General features: G+C 37.4%; 1 protein-coding gene across 1 annotated transcript; it reads left to right on the top strand.

The window, feature by feature from the left end:
- Positions 1–6,543: 6,543 nt before the first annotated feature.
- Positions 6,544–8,989, top strand: LOC148864237 (Protein kinase superfamily protein). Its single transcript, XM_088975999.1, has 2 exons — positions 6,544–7,940; positions 8,048–8,989. The coding sequence occupies exons 1-2, from the start codon at positions 7,277–7,279 to the stop codon at positions 8,719–8,721; spliced, it is 1,338 nt and encodes a 445-aa protein (XP_088832125.1). The 5' UTR covers positions 6,544–7,276; the 3' UTR covers positions 8,722–8,989.
- Positions 8,990–20,554: the final 11,565 nt, after the last annotated feature.

Raw genomic sequence — 20,554 nt, 5'->3', positions numbered from 1 at the left:
GGACATGCCTCCCGAGGAGGTCGTGGTGGTTCCATATTTGGCCGTGGTAGTGGTCGTGACTCAGGGGGAGGCCGTGGCAAAGAAAAAGGCAGCTCTACAAGGAAGTATACCCACTGTGGCAGGGAAGGACATTTCATAAATTTCTGTTATGATCTTCATGGCCACCCTCCCTCTAAATGGGCCAATCATGCTATTGCTGGTGGGGTTGATGTCAGTGATAATCAACAGGCATACCTAACTCCTTCCAATCTACATCTGTTTCCGGAAGGGAGATGGTGAGTGTACCGCGTGATGAGTATGAGCGGTTCCTTCAGTCCACTTCACAACACACTACTGCTACTCTTGCCCACTCAGGTATAGCTTGCCTGTCATCTAAAACCTCTCATTGGATTATTGACTCTAGAGCCTCTGATCACATGACCGGGACTCCAGGTGTGTTCTCTTCTCTCTCTGAAACTTCCACATCTCAAACTGTTACCCTTGCCAATGGTTCCTCCTCTCCCATCTATGGTATTGGCAATGTTGACATGGCTTCTCTTTCTTTATCATCTGTTCTATATGTTCCTAAGTTTCCATTCAATCTTATGTCTGTTAGTAAATTAACCAAGACTCTTAACTGTTTTGTTACTTTTTTTCCTTCCTCTTGTGTTTTTCAGGATCTCAGGACGGGGAAGAAGATTGGTGGGGGGCATGAAGCTGGTGGATTGTATTACCTTGACGGTGGTGGATCGCCAGTTGCACTTCTGACTTCACTCACTCCTCTACAGTGGCATTGTCGACTGGGACATCCTTCTTTCAAGGCACTCAAGATATTAGTTTCGTCTTTGAGTCATTTGTCACTGTTACAGTGTGAGTCGTGTCAGTTTGGGAAACATTGTCGTGTTTCCTTCAGTCCTAGAGTTGAAAGTCGTATGTTGAGTCCTTTTTCTTTGGTTCATTAAGATGTTTGGGGCCCGATCAAAATAGAGTCTTATAATGGTTACAAGTATTTTGTCACTTTTATTGATGATTGTTCAAGAATGACATGGATTTATTTAATGAAAGAAAGGAGTGAATTATTTTCCAATTTTTGAAAATTCCATGCTGAAATACGTACACAATTTGGTGTTCCAATCAAAGTTCTTCGTTCAGATAATGGTCGTGAATATTTTCTAACTTCCTTTCAACAGTATTTAGAACAACATGGCATCATTCATCAAACTTCATGTGCATCCACTCCTCAACAAAATGGGGTGGTTGAACGGAAGAACCGTCATCTCCTTGAAACAGCTCGGTCTATTCTTCCTCATATGAGTGTTCCTAAACGGTTTTGGAGTGATGCTGTACTTACTACGTGTTTCCTCATTAATCGGATGTCCTCCTTTATTCTTCATGGTCGGTCTCCCTTCTCTATCTTGTTTCCCCACCTTGTCTCCCTTTCCATTAACACCTCGTATCTTTGGCTGTGTGCTTTGTTCACAATCTGAGTCCTGGAATAGACAAATTGGATGCACGCTCCATTAAGTGTGTCTTTCTTGGCTACTCTCGGACTCAAAAAGGGTACAAGTGTTACAATCCCATTACTCGGAAGTGCTATGTTTGTCCTGATGTCACCTTTTTTGAGTTTGTTCCCTTCTTCTCAGGAACTGAAGCATCTTCGTCTCCACCTTTACTTCATCTTCCTCTTCCGATCAGTGATCCTGTTCCGGATGTTTCTGTTGGAGTTGACTCGTCATCTCATCCAGTATAGATCCCTACTGAACGACCACCAATTCGGCAAGTGTATACACGTTGAACGACACCGACCCCTCCTCCAGCTTCTACCTTGTCTGTGGATCCTGTCGTTGCTCCTGTTGCTGAACCTTCAGGACTTGCCCATTGCCTTACGGAAAGGTAAACGTAGTTTTACTCTCCATCCCATTTCCAATTTTGTTTCAGTATCTCGCCTTTCCGCCTCACATCGCGAGTTTGTTTCACTATTGTCATCTATTTCCATACCTAACAATGTCCAAGAGGCTCTTAGTTCACCTGGGTGGAGGCATGCAATGGAGGAGGAACTCTCTGCTCTTCAACATACTCACATGTGGGAGCTCACTACTCTTCCCCTTGGTAAGCATGTTGTGGGTTGTAAATGGGTGTTATACTGTTAAATACTTGCCAGATGGTAGTGTGGAGCGTCTGAAAGCCAGACTTGTTGCTAAAGGGTATTCAAAGTTGTATGGAGTGGACTATATGGAGACCTTCTCTCCAGTGGCTAAGATTAGCTCTGTCTGTGTGTTAATTTCCTTGGCATTTATGTATGATTGGCCCTTATTTCAACTTGACATAAAAAATGCATTCCTTCATGGTGACCTTATAGAGGAGGTATATATGGAGCAACTACCTGGGTTTGTTGCTCAGGGGGAGGCTGGTAAGGTGTGCAGACTGAAAAAGGCAATTTATGGGTTGAAACAATTGCCTTGTGCTTGGTTCGGGAAGTTTAGTGAAGTGGTGAAGAATTTTGGAGTGAAACAATGCCAGGTTGATCACTCAGTGTTCAGCTATGACTCAGAAGCTGGAAAGATTTTATTAGTGGTCTATGTGAATGATATTGTCATAACTGGTAATGACAAATTGGGGTTCGACAAACTCAAGGTCTTTCTGCAAAATCATTTTCAAACAAAAGACCTTGGGACATTGAAGTATTTATTGGGTATAGAAGTTGCTAGATCAAGACAATGTGTAAACCTGTGCCAAAGAAAATATGTTCTCGATCTATTGGACGAAACATGACTGTTAGGTGCAAAACCGGCTGAGACCCCTATGGAACCAAATGTTAAGTTGAGCGGTGATATAGGGGGAATATTTGATGATCCTGGAAGGTATAGACGACTAGTGGGGAAGCTGAACTATTTGACTATCACGAGACCAGACATCTCCTTTGCAGTCAGTGTGATGAACCAATTTATGCAGAACCCTCGTATATCTCACTGGGATGCAGTTCTTAGAATTGTAAGATATTTGAAGGGAGCTCCAGGTCGTGGGCTATTGTATAAACCAAGAGGAAAACTTGAAGTAGTTGGGTACACGGATGCAGATTGGGCGGGCTCTGTGTCTGATAGAAGATCTACCACAGGTTACTGCACATTTCTTGAAGGAAATCTTGTGACGTGGAAGAGTAAAAAGTAGACGGTTGTGGCTAGAAGCAGTGCTGAAGCCGAGTACAGAGCCATGGCACACACTACATGTGAATTAGTGTGGTTGAGGAATCTCCTACAAGAAATCGGGTTCCACATGGATAAACCTATGAAGTTGTACTGTGACAATCAAGCTGCGTTCCATATCTCATCCAACCCTGTTTTCCATGAGAGAACAAAACACATAGAGATTGATTGCCACTTTGTGAGGGAGAAGGTTCTTACTAGAGAGATAAGCACAGAACATGTAAGCTCAGGTGATCAGTGGGCAGATTTGTTTACAAAAGCCTTAAACTCAGGGAGATTGAACTATATATGTAACAAGCTGGGATTATATGATATATATTCTCCACCTTGAGGGGGAGTGTTAGAGTTAGCCGAATAAGGGTAGATTAGTCATCTCACCTTGGTTAAGTTATGAGCTTATGTGGCAGTCTTATTAGAGGTTCTCTGTCCCATACTTAAGTAGGGACAGTTTAGTCCTTATACATTTAATTAGAAGCCTAATCACTATTAAGAGGTCGACTGATAGGGTTTAGTTATCAAGTTCGACAGTTCTTTCATCTTCTTCTTCTTCTTCTTCTCTTCTCTTTCTTCTTCTCCTTACTGGTTCGGACTACTGTAGCTACAGTAGCTACAGAGCTACAGTAGCTACAGTGAAAACAGTATTTGTATTCTTTCCAAACTGAGCCTTATAGATAGTAGGGATGAGCCTCAGGAAACACAAATCTCCAACTTGAAACAGCCAGTACTCTACCGGGTCCTGAAGTCTTCTTCTGTTGGACCAGGTATAGCTGTATGGGCTGATCAATTAAATCCCAACCCCTTGAGACATGGTTGGGAAGCAATATGAAGGATCTGATGTTGATAACTGCATTTTAGAACATATCATGGATTAATAAGAGAAGAATGTAAATTAATTTTAAAAGTTGCCACACCCCTTGAGACGGGGTTGGGAAGCAATATGAAGGATCTGATGTTGATAACTGCATTTTAGAACATACCATAGATTAATAAGAGAAGAATGTAAATTAATTTAAAAGTTGCCACACCTCATCTATGTGGGTTCTAGTGGGCTTCTCAATAAAAACATAACAATGGACAAACATCTTCCCTAATCACTCTAGAACTCTATCCACAACACACTATCTCAGTGTATTGGGAACATTTTCCCATGAATGCAAAGGGAGATGTTCCCAATGCATGCCTGTAGCATCATGTGGGTAGGGATGTGGGAAGATTTTGTGGGTAAAAGATCCGAGCTCTGTCAGTAAAATTTTCCATAACAAAGTTTCTATTACTAGAAACCACTTGAAGATATACTCACAAAGTCACAAAGTATTCCTACATCGCTATCCACAAAACGCTACTACTGTGTTGGGAACATCTACCCATGAATGACAAGGGAGATAGTACAATGCATGCCTATAGCACCGTGTGGGTGGGGATAGAGGGAAGATTTTGTGGGTAGGAGATCTGAGCTGCAGGAAAATTTGCTCTACACACCACTTGAAGATAAATACAATCCTCCCACATTAACTGAAATTTACTATCATAGCCAATAGGCTCAATACTATAATGGTTGAGCCCCTTAGAGTTTTTTTTTTTTAATTTTTTATTTTAATTTCTGAAAACTTGGAAGCACAACATTTTGTTTCAAAAAGAAATATCACATCAGCATTAGTACATCTAAAGAAACTGATGGAAAAGAAGGATCTTTAATTTGGTGTGTGGAATGGGAGATTTAATGGTTCAAAATATCCCAAATCAAATTGGGTGAGTTAATTTAGGGTTTTGGAATGAAATTTGTCTTTTTAAGGTTAAAAGAAGAAGTTTTGCAGGATAATAGGGACTGAGTTTGAGATGTCAATGGCAACTCCTAATTGGGTCAAGGATGTGTGATTATACTTGTGGCTTTAGGGTTTGTTTGAAGGTTTTGGTTAATTTGGGAGGTCGAAATGGAGTCTTTAGTAGATGGCCAATGGAATCTTGAAGTTTGAGGGTGAAATTTGGTTATATTGGATATATAAGGGTTTTGAATTGGATGATTAGGTTTGATTATGTGCTTGGTGTATGGACAAGGGCTGATTGTAGATTTGGGGAATTTGGAGCTAAGATGTGGTGTTCTAGAGTTTTTAGGTATTCTAAGATGATTTGACTGGTTTGATAAGGTTTTTGAGGGTGCAAAGGGTGGGGTCTTGGTATATTTAGGGGGTCAAATGCTAAGTTTTTGGGAAGTTTGGGGTCTTGGTGTGTTTTTTTAGTTTCCCAAGTCTTTGGCTAGATAAAGAGAAAGGATTGAATAAAAATTGGGTGCTAATATTTGTAGTAATCTAGGTTTACTATATTTTTGCCTGATTTTCTAGATTATGTACTAAATAGATAAGTTTAAATTAAAATAACTAGAAGTAAATACAACTACTAATATATGAAATTATGAAGACGTATTATAATAATAATATTTAAATTAAAATTATATGTATTACTTTACTATCAAAAGGTAAAATAAATTAATATATGAGTGTATGTATTATAATAGGAATATACATAAATATCTATGCGTTGATCATACTAGATATGTGTCGTTTAAATATAGTTATATTAATAAATATTACTTCATTTAGCAATATTAACGATATTAGTTAATAGGACTTACTTACTATTATAGTATTTGCAAAATTCATATAAGGACTCAATAATATTACAGTATTAATGATTATAATTAATTAAACAATCTTATAATTAACTAATTAAAATAATTAGATTAAATATGATTAGTTGATAAAATTACAATATTATAAATTGCATACAAGTTAATTAAAAGAATTATATTAATTTTAAATTAAAAAAAATAAAATTTTATTAATTTAAGAAATTTTAATCAATTTTAATTTTAAAATCAATTGATAATGCTTGGATTGGATTTGGACATCCTTGGTATAATAAATGTCATGCAGCTACTTCTTCAATTTCGTTTAGCAAAGCTTATAAATTGCTCATATCAAATATGAGAATACTTAGGCTGTGTTTGGTTTGAAGAAAAGTGTAGGGAAAGGAAGGAAAAATTAAGAAAGCTTTTACAAATGTTGTATAAGTTTCTCTACCTTTTCCTTCAAACCAAACATAATCTTAAGTTTAGCTGCAACCATTTCAATGTCGATTTTTTTATTAGGATTTAGAGTAATTAAAAATATGGTAATAAGTCAAAATTCTCTTATCTCTTAGTTTCTCGTGTAGATGATAGACTTAGCTTATACTTCGAATAAAAAAAATGCATGCTTGACTTTTCATTTCCTTTATATACATTTTTTTTGTTTTTTCGGGTTTAGTTCCAACAATTACTTACTCAAATAAAAATGTAAAATCATTTGTCAATAACTCTGTACAGTGGATTATGGGCCGATCTAAGAAAGCATATGGTTCAATCATAGAACCATATGAAGTGGGGCATGAACACCGATCGGGCCCACTCATCTGCAGATCATCCGTAACATCAATTGAGGCCTTGAGGGTCGTTCACTTCAGCCCAAATGAAATAACTTTTTGTTTGGGCCTACTACTACTATTCAATATTCCCCATGATGTATTGTTTTCTCCACTGGGGAAGGGAGCGTCGGTGTTGTCGGTTACGAGGCGAATTTCGCTACTCCCGACGGCGTAGCCTTGGGCTAAAAAGCCCAAAATCACTTCTTTGAATCTATTTTGAGGCCCACTTCAACGTCACTTCATCCCATTCAAGATGGTCCCCACATCAATAAATCGAGGGCTGTAACTCACGGCTTTAGCCCAAAGCTACGACGAAGGGCGTAGCAGATTCTTCCGCCATCTAGTGCAAGTGTGCAACCAATGAGAAGTGAACGCGTTAGTCTGGCGTTAAATGGCAGGCGGTCAACGTTGTGAGCGGAAGAAGGAAAGCAACAGCGCGCGCGCGAAGAAACAAAGAGGGTGGTGAGGGGTGACTGGTGAGGGAATCTGAGATGCTGGGTGGTGGTCGGGTGGTGTGGTGAGGTGGGGACTCTCCAAAATCTTAACTCGGATTGATCATTGAACCTCCCCTCCTCCTCTGATCCTCCCTCCTATTTTCAAAGCATTTTCCGCGTGTCGATTTGGTATACATCTCCATGGCCTCCTCCTCTTCTGTCACGGGTGGATATCGGATTCTAAACTATTCAGTCTTAGATCTGCTGCTGCTCCCTCTGTCTGTGGGTGGTGGGTTTCCTTCCTTTTATCTTCTCTCTCACCTCCCCTTCTGTGTAGCTTCCGAGACCATGCCCACCGCTGCTGCTCCACCAACCCCACTCTTAAAAGCTACCCAAGAAGAAGGGATCAGCGTCAATCGTAGAATCCTCATCGCAGTCGTCATCGCTGCTCTGTCCCTCGTTTTGGTACTGCTCATGGTCATGGCCTCCCTCAAGTTCCTGGGGTTCAGGTTCAGGTTCAGGATCAGACGTAAACCCAAGCGTGTAGTAGACGATGCGGAGCGTGGTGATGAGTTATCCACCGCCTCTTCTCATCAGGATTCGAAGGGGGAGGAGATTTCTAGCGTTCCGAAGAGGTTTAGTTGGGATGAGGTTGAGAGGTTTACTGTGAATTTCTCGCGTGTGATTGGAGAAGGAGGTTTCAGTACCGTTTATCTGGCTCACTTCCCCAATTCCACCCTCGGAGCGATCAAGGTCCATAACAACAGCGAACGTCTCAATCGAGTCTTCAAGCAGGAACTCGAAATCCTGCTTCACATCCAACACCCCCATATCATCGACCTTCTTGGCTACTGTGATGAACGAGGTACTGATTTTTCTCTCTTTCTTTCTAAATTATCGAATTGATTCATCGGGTTTTCTTTCTTTAGGAAGAAAAAGAAATTTCTAAATCTAGGTTTTTCGTTATTGCAGAAGAAGGCGTCCTGGTGTTCGAATACATTCCAAACGGAAGCTTGCAGGAGAAACTCCACGGTCATGGAGAGTCTCTGCTTCCGTGGAAGACTCGCATGTCCATTGCGTACCAACTCGCCCAAGCCATCGCATACCTGCACGACAACTGTACGCTCCAAATAGTTCACGGCGACATCAAAGCATCCAACATCCTCCTCGACCAACATTTCAACTGTAAACTCTGCGATTTCGGTTTCGCAAAAATGGGTTTTTCGTCTGCGATTCTGCCATCAGCCATGAACCCAGTAATGGGTTCACCTGGTTACATTGACCCTCACTACCTAAGAACAGGAATTGCGTCAAAGAAGAATGACGTCTATAGCTTTGGGGTGATCGTTCTGGAGCTAATCACGGGGTTCGAAGCTTTTTGCTCCGAAAAAGAGCAGCTCTTGACGTCAATAGCCGGGCCACTGTTGGGTGACCTGAATAAGGTTCCGGAGATGGTGGATCCCCGACTTGATGGCCAGTTCGAAACAGGGGAAGCCATGACGATGGCTTCCATATCAGCTCTGTGCCTTCGCCAGCAACCCAGCCTTAGGCCTTCCATGGCCGAGATCTTGTGTACCATGAGAGAAAGGATATCGTGCTTGTCTTTTGTTGCCCCGGCTGAAGGAGCCAAGGACACCACAGCCTAATATTAAAAGAGAGAGGGTCAGAAGGACACTGTACAATGTATATATTCCGCGTCTGCATTTGCACAGCCAAATCTCGAACAGGAACTTTAGAAAAAGAAAGTGAAAGGAACAAAGTACAGATCGAGTGGGAGTTTTATGCTTTTTATTTATTTGTTTATTCATTCTGTAGTTGGATTGGTGAACAGGAAAAAATTCCGAGTCCCCTCGGATGCTTCTTCCATGGAAGACGCGACCCTGTTGCTCATAATTTATCAGTGATCGTTCTTTCCGTTCCTCAGTTCAACAACAATGGAATGGAGTTTGTCTTTCTTAAAACAGGAATCGCGTAGCATAATTTACTAGATGGAAATGAGAGCGACAAATGCCCAAAAAAAAAGGAAAAAATTCTCTGCTTCTGGGTACTTCCGTTTTGTCAGTAGTGACGGTGGATGAGAGACTGAGAGCGACACAGACGGACATTGGTTTCACAGCCACAACCACTGTGAAAACCACTGTGAAAAAGGAGGTGGGTAAGTTCCTACATCCCACGCCGTAGGAGCGAAAAAGGGTGGACTCGACCAATGCGGGTGTCCCACTCCCACCGCCACCGCCCACCGGTGGATTGACGACTGACTGAGGAGGGAGGACCCCAATGCCCAAAGGAGTGGGCTTTTGCCAGCTGGCAAGTCAATGCCAAGGACTATCCCTCCAGTATTAACTATCCGACCGTCGGCCCTCCACCGAACTCCCAGGCTCAGCCAGCTGCAGCCGCGTTGTTTATTCAGATTTACCAAGTTTTACCCGACCGGCCCAAATTTTTACAGTTGTACTTCCTTATCTACTGTTTTGACCTGCCATTAAAACCTTTTGTATTTGGATTGCATACTAGAATTTCAAATACAATATTATCAAATGATTCAGATATTTGGAAGGGCCAAGGGGATGATTTGTTTGCCTTTTTTGTTTGTTTTTTTTTTTAAACAAAGGCTCAGTTTGGAAGAGTATATGTAGAATGCAAAATCTTGTATTTTGTTGTACATGTCATGTTACTCTTTAAGTTTTAGTTTGGAAGGAATATAAATACAAATCTGTAAAGTACAAAATCTTGTATTTTTGTAATTTTATATGTATTTGTGCAGTACATATTTTGTATGATATAAATAAATTATATAGAGTGCAGAATCTCATATTTTGTTTATATTTACACTATACATTTGTATTTGTACTATTTTCAAGGCTTAGTTTAGAAAGAATATAAACTGAATATATACAGTATAAATACATACTAAATATATAGTTTTGCACTCTGCATATATGCATTTGTACTCCTTAGAAACTGAGCCAAATGTGACCTGTTTAGGGATGGGTTTTTTGGGCTGGTAAAAGCGAAGTCCCAATCCGACCCATGAACAGGTTTAGCGTGTATATAATTAATTAGTAATGGTCTCCTTTATAAAAGAAAAAGGGGAGGGGGGATGTGCCGAAGTCAGTCTCCCTTTGGAAATCGAATAATTTTGCTGCAATTTGTAAGTTTAGCATAAACAAGTTTTAGATGGATTATAGAATCAGTTTTTAGAATCTAAACCAATTTGTAAGTTTAGTATCATGTGCATTTCACGTGATAATTTTATAATTACGATGATGATGAAGATACTATAATAATAATAATAACAACAAGACCAAGACCAATTGAAATAATAATAATATGTAATTACAATAAATTATATTCATTTTTGTTTGAAATTAGGAGAGGGCTATGTTTTCTTGAGTTTGTGAATCATAAATGAGACTTCTTTATAAGGAAGAGAAAAACACGTTGAGTAGTTGAAGAAATAAAGATGAAAGTTTAATGAATTGAAAAGGAAGTCTAACAACTCTCTGAACTATGAAAAAGAAATATCATAGTTTAATAAATTCATATGGGGAGGCCAAGAGGGTTCTTGAATTATCGAGGCCACGTTTTTCAATAATCCCTTTTCGTATCCATCCTTTTCAACTTTTGTTTCTCAATTGATTCCTCATCTTGCTTCTGAAATGTTTACTTTTAGCGTCTTAGTTGCAATGGCTATTCCCGAATTGTGATTCATATTGCTTCTAGTATTTATTTTAATAAGAAAAATATAAAATCTTTTCTTTTAGTTTGTCTAGAGTTCTCATGAATATTTATTGTCTGGGTCCTGTAAAAATAGGAAAATTCATGTTAAATAATCTATATATGACCATGTGCATTTCATTTTATACGCCTCTGTGAAGCTTGACAAATTCTAACATTAGGCAATTCAAATCAACGTTTTAAAAAATGACCCGGAAATAGAACTGTTTTAGTTACCGGTTCAATTTTTTGGTTTGAATGGACGGTTCATTCTGACAGTAAAATTAAAAAAAATGGTCAAAAACCGTTAAACGGGTCGATGGTTTGACTGCCTAGATCAATGACTTTTTGACTTTTTTAACAGTTTTGACCAGATTCCAGATTTGAGGTAAAACAGAACGGTTCCCAAGCTGAACAGTCCAACCGCCCGGATCAACGGCAGTTCGAAAACGTTGATTCAAACATTATAATAGTTGCTTTTCCAATGTCTAATACTCTAATACATTCCTCCCGTGTAATTTTATTTATCCGGTTTGGTTAGATAATGGTTAACAAAATTTAGGTGCCCACCCCTCTTTTAGAAGTAAAATTTGGGGGGTTAAAGAATTACTATTTGTTGTGATTAGACTATTTTGTATCATGATATTTTTGAGGTTGTATACTTGTATTGTAAGGTGGGTCATTGGGTTAGGTTTGGCTTGGGACAGCATGTACCAGTTCTGAACTGATTATCAATCGGGACAAGTCACAAAAACAAAAATATTGGACCGTTTTGATTAATTAATAATTAGGATAATCAGATCTGGCCCGATTAAATCCAATTATGTTGACTTGTATGATTATTTATGTAAATAATAATTTAAAAATATATTTTTGATAATATAACCTTAACAAAAATAATAATAAGATAGTAAATTATTTATGTTGATAAATCAATTGTTTTAACAAAATTATCTTGATCAAAATTGCCATTTCAAACATAAAATATAATAAAAGTTGTACAAATATTAAAAAATCTTTATTTATTATTAACAAAATAATCAGTATGAATAAACAAGAATTAGAACCGATCAAATTATTATTTGAGGCAATTACATAACCAGAACCATTATAATGGATTCGGTTCGATCCGGTCAGTCAGGTAGAATCCGGTCCATTGACAGATCTATACTTAGAATTTCTAGCAGAAATGTTATTTTATTTGGTGGATTCACTTTGGGCTGCGTGTTTGCTTGAACTGAAGTTGTTGCCCTGAAAATACTTTAATATTGTTTACAATTATGAGGTACTGTAATGGTTTTTGAATGGAAAAAAGAGAAAAATGAGAAGGGAAGAGATTAGTATCTTGTATTTAATATGATTTTTTTTTTTAATCTTTGACAATTCATGAGTTTCATGATGGAGATTAAAGCTGGTGGAGAATCAGAGATTTTTTAAGAGCTGGACAATAGTAGATGTTCCTCATAGTTCAGTATATTAAATTTGCTCTAAAGCAATACATATTTTCTAAATCCTAACCTAGGTAAATTATATTCATCCCAACTATGTTGTCTGGGATTGGGGAAATGTATACAAATTAAATTCTTAGGGCTTATACTTAGAAACAAATATGAAACTATAGATGTTGCTCAATGGTACCTTATTAATTAGGGTCTATTCATTTTTTAGATTTTAAGAGGGGGAAAGTTGGTTAATGAGATTTTGTTCCTATTAATTAAAATATCCATTTCTTTTTCCAGATTTATGTAGGGTTTACGGAAAAATTATTTTTTCGGAGTATCACTTAATCGGGTAAGTGATGCTCATGTCCTAGTAGGTTGATAACTTTTCCACCTGGAAGGAAAGTTGGCAACACATGGATGCAACAAAATTGCCCCTTTTAATAATGATTTTTTTTTTTATGATTTAAATGGTCATTATCTTTTTACTTGAAAAATAAAAGAACATGGGTAGGTGCATTCACCCGAATTAATAACATCCCAAAAAACGAACAGGGCCTTAGAATCTCTAGCATGGAACGAACGGGTAACTTGAAGTTGGAGTGGGGGAAACTAGATGGGTTATTTTCTTTTTTGCTTCAATCCATCGATATTGGGATTAAAAAATTTTAAATTATTAAAATCTCTGACAGATAAAGAGGAGCAAATGAGCTGAAGGACAATAGTGTTAGAATGGGGGCAATATCTCAGTTTTTGTTATGGGGCTTTCAAGTTGAAATAAAATTTTCTTGTCATAGACTATTTTCACATCAATTTTAGAGATAATTAGTCCAATTTTTTTCTTTTTCAATTTTTTATTAAATTTAAAATTTCATGAACTATTAAGATATTCTCAGAGATTTTCCTAACCAATATAAATGCTGATTGATACCTAAAAATAAACTTTGATTCCGTTTAATTAATTTACCAAATCTTCTTACCTAACAAGCTTTGAACAACTTTCATACCAAACAAAAGAAGATACTCATTTCCATTGAAAGTATCAACAGAAGTAGAAGTATTGCAGATTCTCCGGTGTCAACTAAAAATCTCTTCCACAAGCAAGCTAGGAATGGACAACATACTTGCCTCTTGTTCTGGGCAACAATAATTCACAGAGCCTTAAATGAAGTAGCCATCGAGTTATTGAGTGTTGCATCGGGATGTGACTCTTTTCTGTTAGGGTTTCTTGTCACATTCATGAATCATGATATATGATTGTAGGAGAAATTGCTAGCCTACTACTACGAGCCAACTCAAATAATTGATACAGGCTGGGAGTCAAAGATACAAGGTTTCAATAAATATATAAGAAACCATATGACTAAGCTTCTGATCTTTCTGCTGTGTTTGGTTTGTTAGAAAATAAGAAACAATAGAAAATTGAGAGAAAGTTGCTTAAAGTTTCTCTCTTATTTTCTTCATCAAATCAAACACAGCCCAAATGCCACAATAATGTACATCTCTAAGTCACATTTATATCCACATGACTTTTGCTGGATATATGTGAGAATGATGATGGCAATGACCTAACTCACCCTCGTGGAGGCTAAGCCAAATGCATGTGGACATGTGACCTTTAATTTCCCTCTCTCTCTCTCTCTCTCGTTTGTTTCTTTTATTCTCTTTTAATTATAAAAGAAATCTTGGGTTTGATGGTCAACAGTGAGCTTAGATCATTCCTAATTGGGCTTTCCCTCACTTGGAGTTGGCGAAGAACCCATGGAACAGTCTTTAGTTTTTCTCTTTAATTTCTTACTTTATACTCGTTAATTTGGGATTCATGACACCCATGACCTACCCTTCATAATTTTTTTTTTACATTATAAAAAATATAAAAATGTATACCAAAAGTTAAGCATCCCATATATTTTGATTATTAAGCATCCATATCTTCCTATCTTTGACCTAGAGGTGCTTGGCAATTTATTAAGTTTTCAATGACCCGAGTCTGAACCCGAGCCTGATGTAAATCATCCTACTTAGATCTCATTTATATATATATATTGAAAATTAAAATCAAATCAGATATGAAACTGTTTTGGCCACTGATTCCTGGGCCAAACGGCATGACTGTTTGGTTCGAATGGTTGGAATGTTTTAATTTAAAAAAATAAAAAAATAAAAATAAAAATAGCCAAGAACCATTGTCTAAGGTAATAGATTGACGGTTCAACCTTTTGGATCAGCAGATTTCTGATCAAGTCAACGATTTTTAACATAAAAACGGTTTTAGAATGAAATTGAACCAGTTGCCCGAGTGATTCCTTATCAACCAGTTCAACCATCCAATCCAGTCCGATTTTCAAAACCATAATTTATATTTTAAATATCCAAATAATACAAATTTTTTTGGGTAAGAGAAACTTGCACACTAGGCTTCTTTCATCAAACATGTGGTAAAATATCTATTTTGATTTGATAGCAATTTTATTGGATGGGTAGTCACCAAAAATAACAAAACCTGAAGTAGAAAGGTCTTCTACTTCTCTTTATGTTCATATGTATTACAATATTCATGTTGTGGAGCCCATTGGATTGTAGGCAGGCTATGGTTTGGGTGGGACAAGGGTGTTAATATTGTGGATGTTTTGTTTGAAAAACGAAATGATATGACCAGAATCACACACCTATCACAACTGAACATGTGGCATCAATCACTTAGGTGATATGAGCACATTCCACACCTTAGTTCGGGAGATTCTGGAATGGTAGTGATAAAACACCATTTGACATTCTGGAATGACATGATGGCCCCATGTAGCATCATCAGCAAATTGTTGCCACATCAGTAGGAGAGCAGGGACCAACACCATTCCACATGTGCTAGGATGTGTCAACTCAGCACAACAAGTGTCCCGTGGTCTTGCACACGCGTATGGTAAATCAGTCGGTCCCGAAAATTGAATATCCTTCTTATAAATAGGTAAGCATTTACTCATTTCGGCCATTCTATTTACTCCAACACTCACCTCAGACACCTCATATTTATCTATTTACCTCATGATTTTCAAAACCGGGCCAGACGGACGGTTGGATAAAAAAATCGAAAATCGGTCAGGTGATCAGTTCCGTTTTTTTCCAAAAACTGGATTTTCCTCCAAAACCGTTGATTTTGGTCAGTGAACTGCTGAATCGGGCAGTTAACCGTTTGAACGATTTTGACCATTTTTTATTTTTATTTTTAATTTTTGGTTAAAACGGTCTGACCGTTCGACCTAATAACCAGACCCCTGATCAATTCAGTCTCCGAGTCGGTTTTAAAAACTATGATTTACCTCATCTTTCAACAAACTGAGTTGATTGTCGAAATCTTCCCAGGTCAAGCCCATGCCCACACAGTTCCAACGCCATTTGCAATCTTGGGGATATCTCCCCATATAATCTCAATGCAAGGCTGTAACGGCTGCTCTAATGGGCTTTGCCCTGACTAAAGCTGAACTCTTCGTCCCGAGGCCTCGCTTTTGACAAAATGAGTGTGATTTCAGGATTTAACCTCGCTGCTCTAATGGGCTTTGCCCTAACCGAAGCTGAACTCTTCGCCCCGAGGCCTCGCTTTTGAAAAAATGATTGTGATTGCAGGATTTGACCTTGCTGCTCTAATGGGCTTTGCCCTAATCGAAGTTGAACTCTTCGCCCTGAGGCCTCGCTTTTGACAAAATGATTGTGATTGTAGGATTTGACCTTGCTGCTCTAATGGGCTTTGCCTTGATCGAAGCTAAACTCTTCGCCCCGAGGCCTCGCTTCTAACAGAATGATTGTGATTGCAGGATTTTACCTAGACCGAGGTGTGTTTCCAGACACTCTTGTATATGTTTGGCATCGATGCTGCAGATGCAGCATGATGTGCAACATGATGCCCTTTTTTTGTTTGGAGTCGTTGCTGCTAGGTAAAATATTTCCTGGAGCAACAACAACTTTTTCTATTTGGTACCAATGCTCTAGGAAACATTTTTTGCACTTCTACCCATTATCCAGTGCCACATTACTACCACATCATTGCCCTATTGGCAGCAATGAGCTGCAGCTCCAAGAAATGCCAAATTTGGCGTTGCTCCAAACCATGCCTTCTCGATTTTCAAGGCATGGCTTGGAGCACCGTTTTCTATGGAAAAATGGTTCCAAACAGATGGTTGTTTCTTGGAGCACCATTTTTTCCTACGTGGTGCTGATGTAGTGCTGTTGCTCCAGGAAACGGCAACGATGCCAAACAATCGCCTTAACTTTGGTGATTTCAAGCGTCATCATGAACGGTTGTTGTGGTTCTTTATTTAGGTTAAAGTGGGTCTTATATATAAAATGTTCTTTTTTGCACCTAGGGCTTAATAAGTTTGCTCTTTATTTTAGGAGAGGAAAAGGTAAGAGGTTGAGAGAAGAGAAATGCTCTTGGTGTAAGAGTGAATTCTTTTCTTATTTTGTTCTTAATGTTAGGAGAGGAAGAATAGGTGTAAAACTCAAGAATTAGTTTTGGATTACAAGTCATAATATTGCTTACTATTTTTCATTTTCTTTTATTGTGAAAAACTTTATAAATATAACATTTTGTGATTTTATCTTATGAATGATTGTTGTGAACCCAATAATAGAATCTCATCTTAGACAACTCTTTGTTGTAAATATTCTTCTAGACACCATTCGGTGTTATTTGATTAGATCACACCATTCAAATGAAAATCCCATTCTCTTCATCACCTCCAATGGATATAATAAATATATTCACAAAGACAGTATATGATCATATGCTTTTGACATATTCAACTTAATGGCCATCCATTTCTCTTTGCTTTTATGTCTCCCCATTTGATGAACGAGCAGCTCTCTTGCCATTATTATGTTATCAACAATCCGCCTTCGTTTTAGAAAAGCCACCTGATTGGAGTTATAATTCCTAGTAATAATGATTTCAATTTGGTGGCTAAGACTTTCAATAATACAGATCAATAGGGCCACAGTATATGATCGGCTTATTATAAGCGGTGCTTTTTTCTTTGGATGAATATGAGATGTGCATTATTGAGTTCTTTTAGCACTCCTCTACTTACACGCCTCTTGTCTTACAACTTTTCCTTCTTTTTGATAAAAAGGCTGTATCCATTTGTTCTTGGTGCATGCCTTAGAGGGTTCATTAATTTCTTTCACTGCTTCCTTTTTTTTTTTATCTTTTCCCTCCATTTGTTCTTGGCATTTTCAGAACTTTGCCTTTTTGAAAAGGGACTCCAACCTCTTGTGTCTGCTAATGTAGCAGGACAAGAACCACCCCTTTGTTAGCTTAATGCGATCCACCACCTTCCAACAACCAAAAATGTACTCAGTTGACTTAATTTGAAATTACATGTAGACCAAAATACCCTCATACCTCTTTCATAATCATAGGTTTCTTCAAATGTTATTGATGTAGCAGAATCTCTGGCGCCAATGAGAAGATGCCACATAGCACACCTCAAAGGTATTCTCGCTAGTTCACACACCTTGGGAGGGGGGGGGGCAACTCGGTAATTTTCTTGGCTTGGGTGAATTAAACGAGAGCATTGGCTTGAGCTTGGTTCGCCACGGTAGTATAAGGCTCGAACTCGAACTAGAACCTTGAGTTCGAGTAAAAAATTCGTAAGTTCGAGTTTGATTTGAGAAAAAAATATTTTATAAAAATAAAAAATTATATATAAAAATATTTTTTATTTGATATTTAAAAAGTTAATAATTATAATATTTTTATTAATCGAACTTGTCTCGTTTATTAATCGAACTTGTAAATTGGGCTCGAGTCGAGTCGAGCTCGAATAGCTTGTGAAGAACTTGTCTCGTGGCCACCCCTATTCTAGCCGTTTAATGCTTGAAGGTTAACTCTTGTAATGACTAGCCACGTGAAGCCAACTTAGGTGACATGGGTGGAAGTTTCGAAGCGGTGGTCCAACTTGGGAAGACGTTATTGGACTCATCACTGCTACATTCAATGGTCTCTCTCTTTCTCTCTCCTTTCTAGCTTTTACACACTTTCCCACTAGGGGTGTAAATGGATTGAATTCGAATCAGATGAGAGGCAACATCCAAATTTGAATTCGATCAGAAAATTCGATATTCGAAGGATATTGAAAATTAATATTCGAATATTCGATTCGATTCAAATTCGATAAATTGATTATTTTAGAGAATTAATAAATATATAAAATCAATATTTTATTGATATAAAGTATATAAATATATAAAATATTTATATAACTTAATTACTATATATAAATTATATAAAATATTTTACATATTATATATAAGAATTAAATAATCAGTCGAATTCGAATATTTATCGAATCAAATCAGGTCATATCTGAATTCGAATATGATTAACTATTTGGTAAGAATAGGATATCTGAATTCGACTAATTAGATATTCGAATTATTCGAATTCAATTCGATTATGCCGAATATCGAATACCATTGACACCCCTATTTTCCACCTCGACACATCTCATCGTTGGAATGACTGCCCTACTAGGTAGTTATTGAGAACTAAAAAAAAATCTGGATCAACACCCTAACAAATATAATGGATTCAATTATTCTAAAAGCTTTCTTAGGAGGAGGGACACCACCCAACAAATATAATGCTATAATACGCACTGAGAACATGCTTAATAAGCATGATCTTCCCCCAAGAAAATCTAGATCTAGATTAATTACCTTTTTAGTTAAACTTTATAAACTTCAGAAAAAAAATTGGTAGAACAAATTTGATTGGATCACCTGAAATTATCTCACTTGTAGTCTCTCGATCGAATTAAATCCATTCTCTTCCATCTTCCCCACTTTCTAACTCTTCTAAAGAATATATTTTTCTATGTCTTGTTTTTAATTCAATCCATCGAAATAACAATTTGAGACTAGGCTGTTTTTGGAAACGATGCAAAAAAGTGTGAATGCAAATGTGTAGAGTATAAAATGGTCCATATAAATTGCATAGTTGAGTTAGTTTTGCATTGATAAATTTATCTTCTTATCAAATAGGCTTTTAGTTTCAATGGATGCAAATACAAATTTCAATAAAGCATGTCTTTTTTTTTTTTTAATCAAAAGCCCATTTGAATGCAAATTTACTTCTTTTTTATTGATGTACTTTTACATTTTATTATCAATGTAAATATGCATTGGAAAATGTGTTTTCTAAAATTTATTAATGCATAAATGTAATATTGCCAAATACAAGCAAAAGTGAACCAGAGTGCAAATTTACCCTGAACCGGGATTTACACTCTATTTGCATCGTTTCCAAATACAGCCTATAAAAGAAAAAACCATTTCTGAAATCCTACCTTTTATTTTTTATTTTTTATTTTGATATTTATTGATACACTCATCACAGTTATAAACCCCTATCCCAAAGTTGGTGGTAGTGGTATTTGAATCCCTATCTCTACTGGAGCGAACCAGCTAATATACCAACTAATGAGCCACCCCTCGTGAAATCCTAATATTACTCTCTGAAACTTGGTCTCTATATTGTCAGGGAAAATCTAGACGGAAAAAATCCATATCTAGCTAAAGTTTTTAATTATAGGTACACCATCTACACTAATGTAGGAAGTAGGGGTGCAAATCGGGTTGATTGGACTAGGTTTATTGTCAACTCAGGCCCAACCTTAAGATTTGGGCCCAAAGCCCGAGCTGGAAGTCAAGTCCAATTTTCTTAAACCGAGCCCAGTCCACATTGTAATTTGATGCACTCTTGTTGGGTTCGGATTGGTCAACAAACCCGTTATAAAATTATTCATGCATGTATATATTTATGTAAATATGTATATATGTATTTATGCATATATATAAATGTATATACAAATATGTATGCATATATGTAAATATATATCTATATATGTATGTATGAATGTGTATAGTCCAGCCAGACTCAGACTGAGACAAGATTGGGTTGGATTCGGGCTACCTAAGGGCTAGGTCTGGGCCCAGCCTACAAAGTAAAAAAGCCTAAATTTTTGGGTCCAAACCCAGCCCGAGGATTGAAAATCCAAGCTTAGCATGTGTAAAATTTCGGGCTGGTTCGGTTTGGACTTGGGTTAGGCCTCCCCAAATTGCACTCCAAGTAGGAAGTATGACCTCCCTTAACCCCTTGTACCTATTACAGTTAGGATAACACCAATAGAACCAATAGCAATGGCGATGTCTGGACATTTCATGGAATAAACCATCTAGTTGAACCATCAAACCTTACTACATTCTCGGTTTGCTATGTTTGATTTGTTTTCAAAAGATTGATGATACCCAGCTGCTAAAATATAAAACC

Source organism: Nelumbo lutea, chromosome 3 (assembly GCF_056320005.1).
Source record: "Nelumbo lutea isolate HS-2025 chromosome 3, American lotus-T2T, whole genome shotgun sequence".
In the NCBI taxonomy this organism is placed as follows: Eukaryota; Viridiplantae; Streptophyta; class Magnoliopsida; order Proteales; family Nelumbonaceae; genus Nelumbo; species Nelumbo lutea.
Note: the sequence above shows the minus strand (reverse complement) of the source record. Positions and strands in the feature narration are given on the sequence as shown.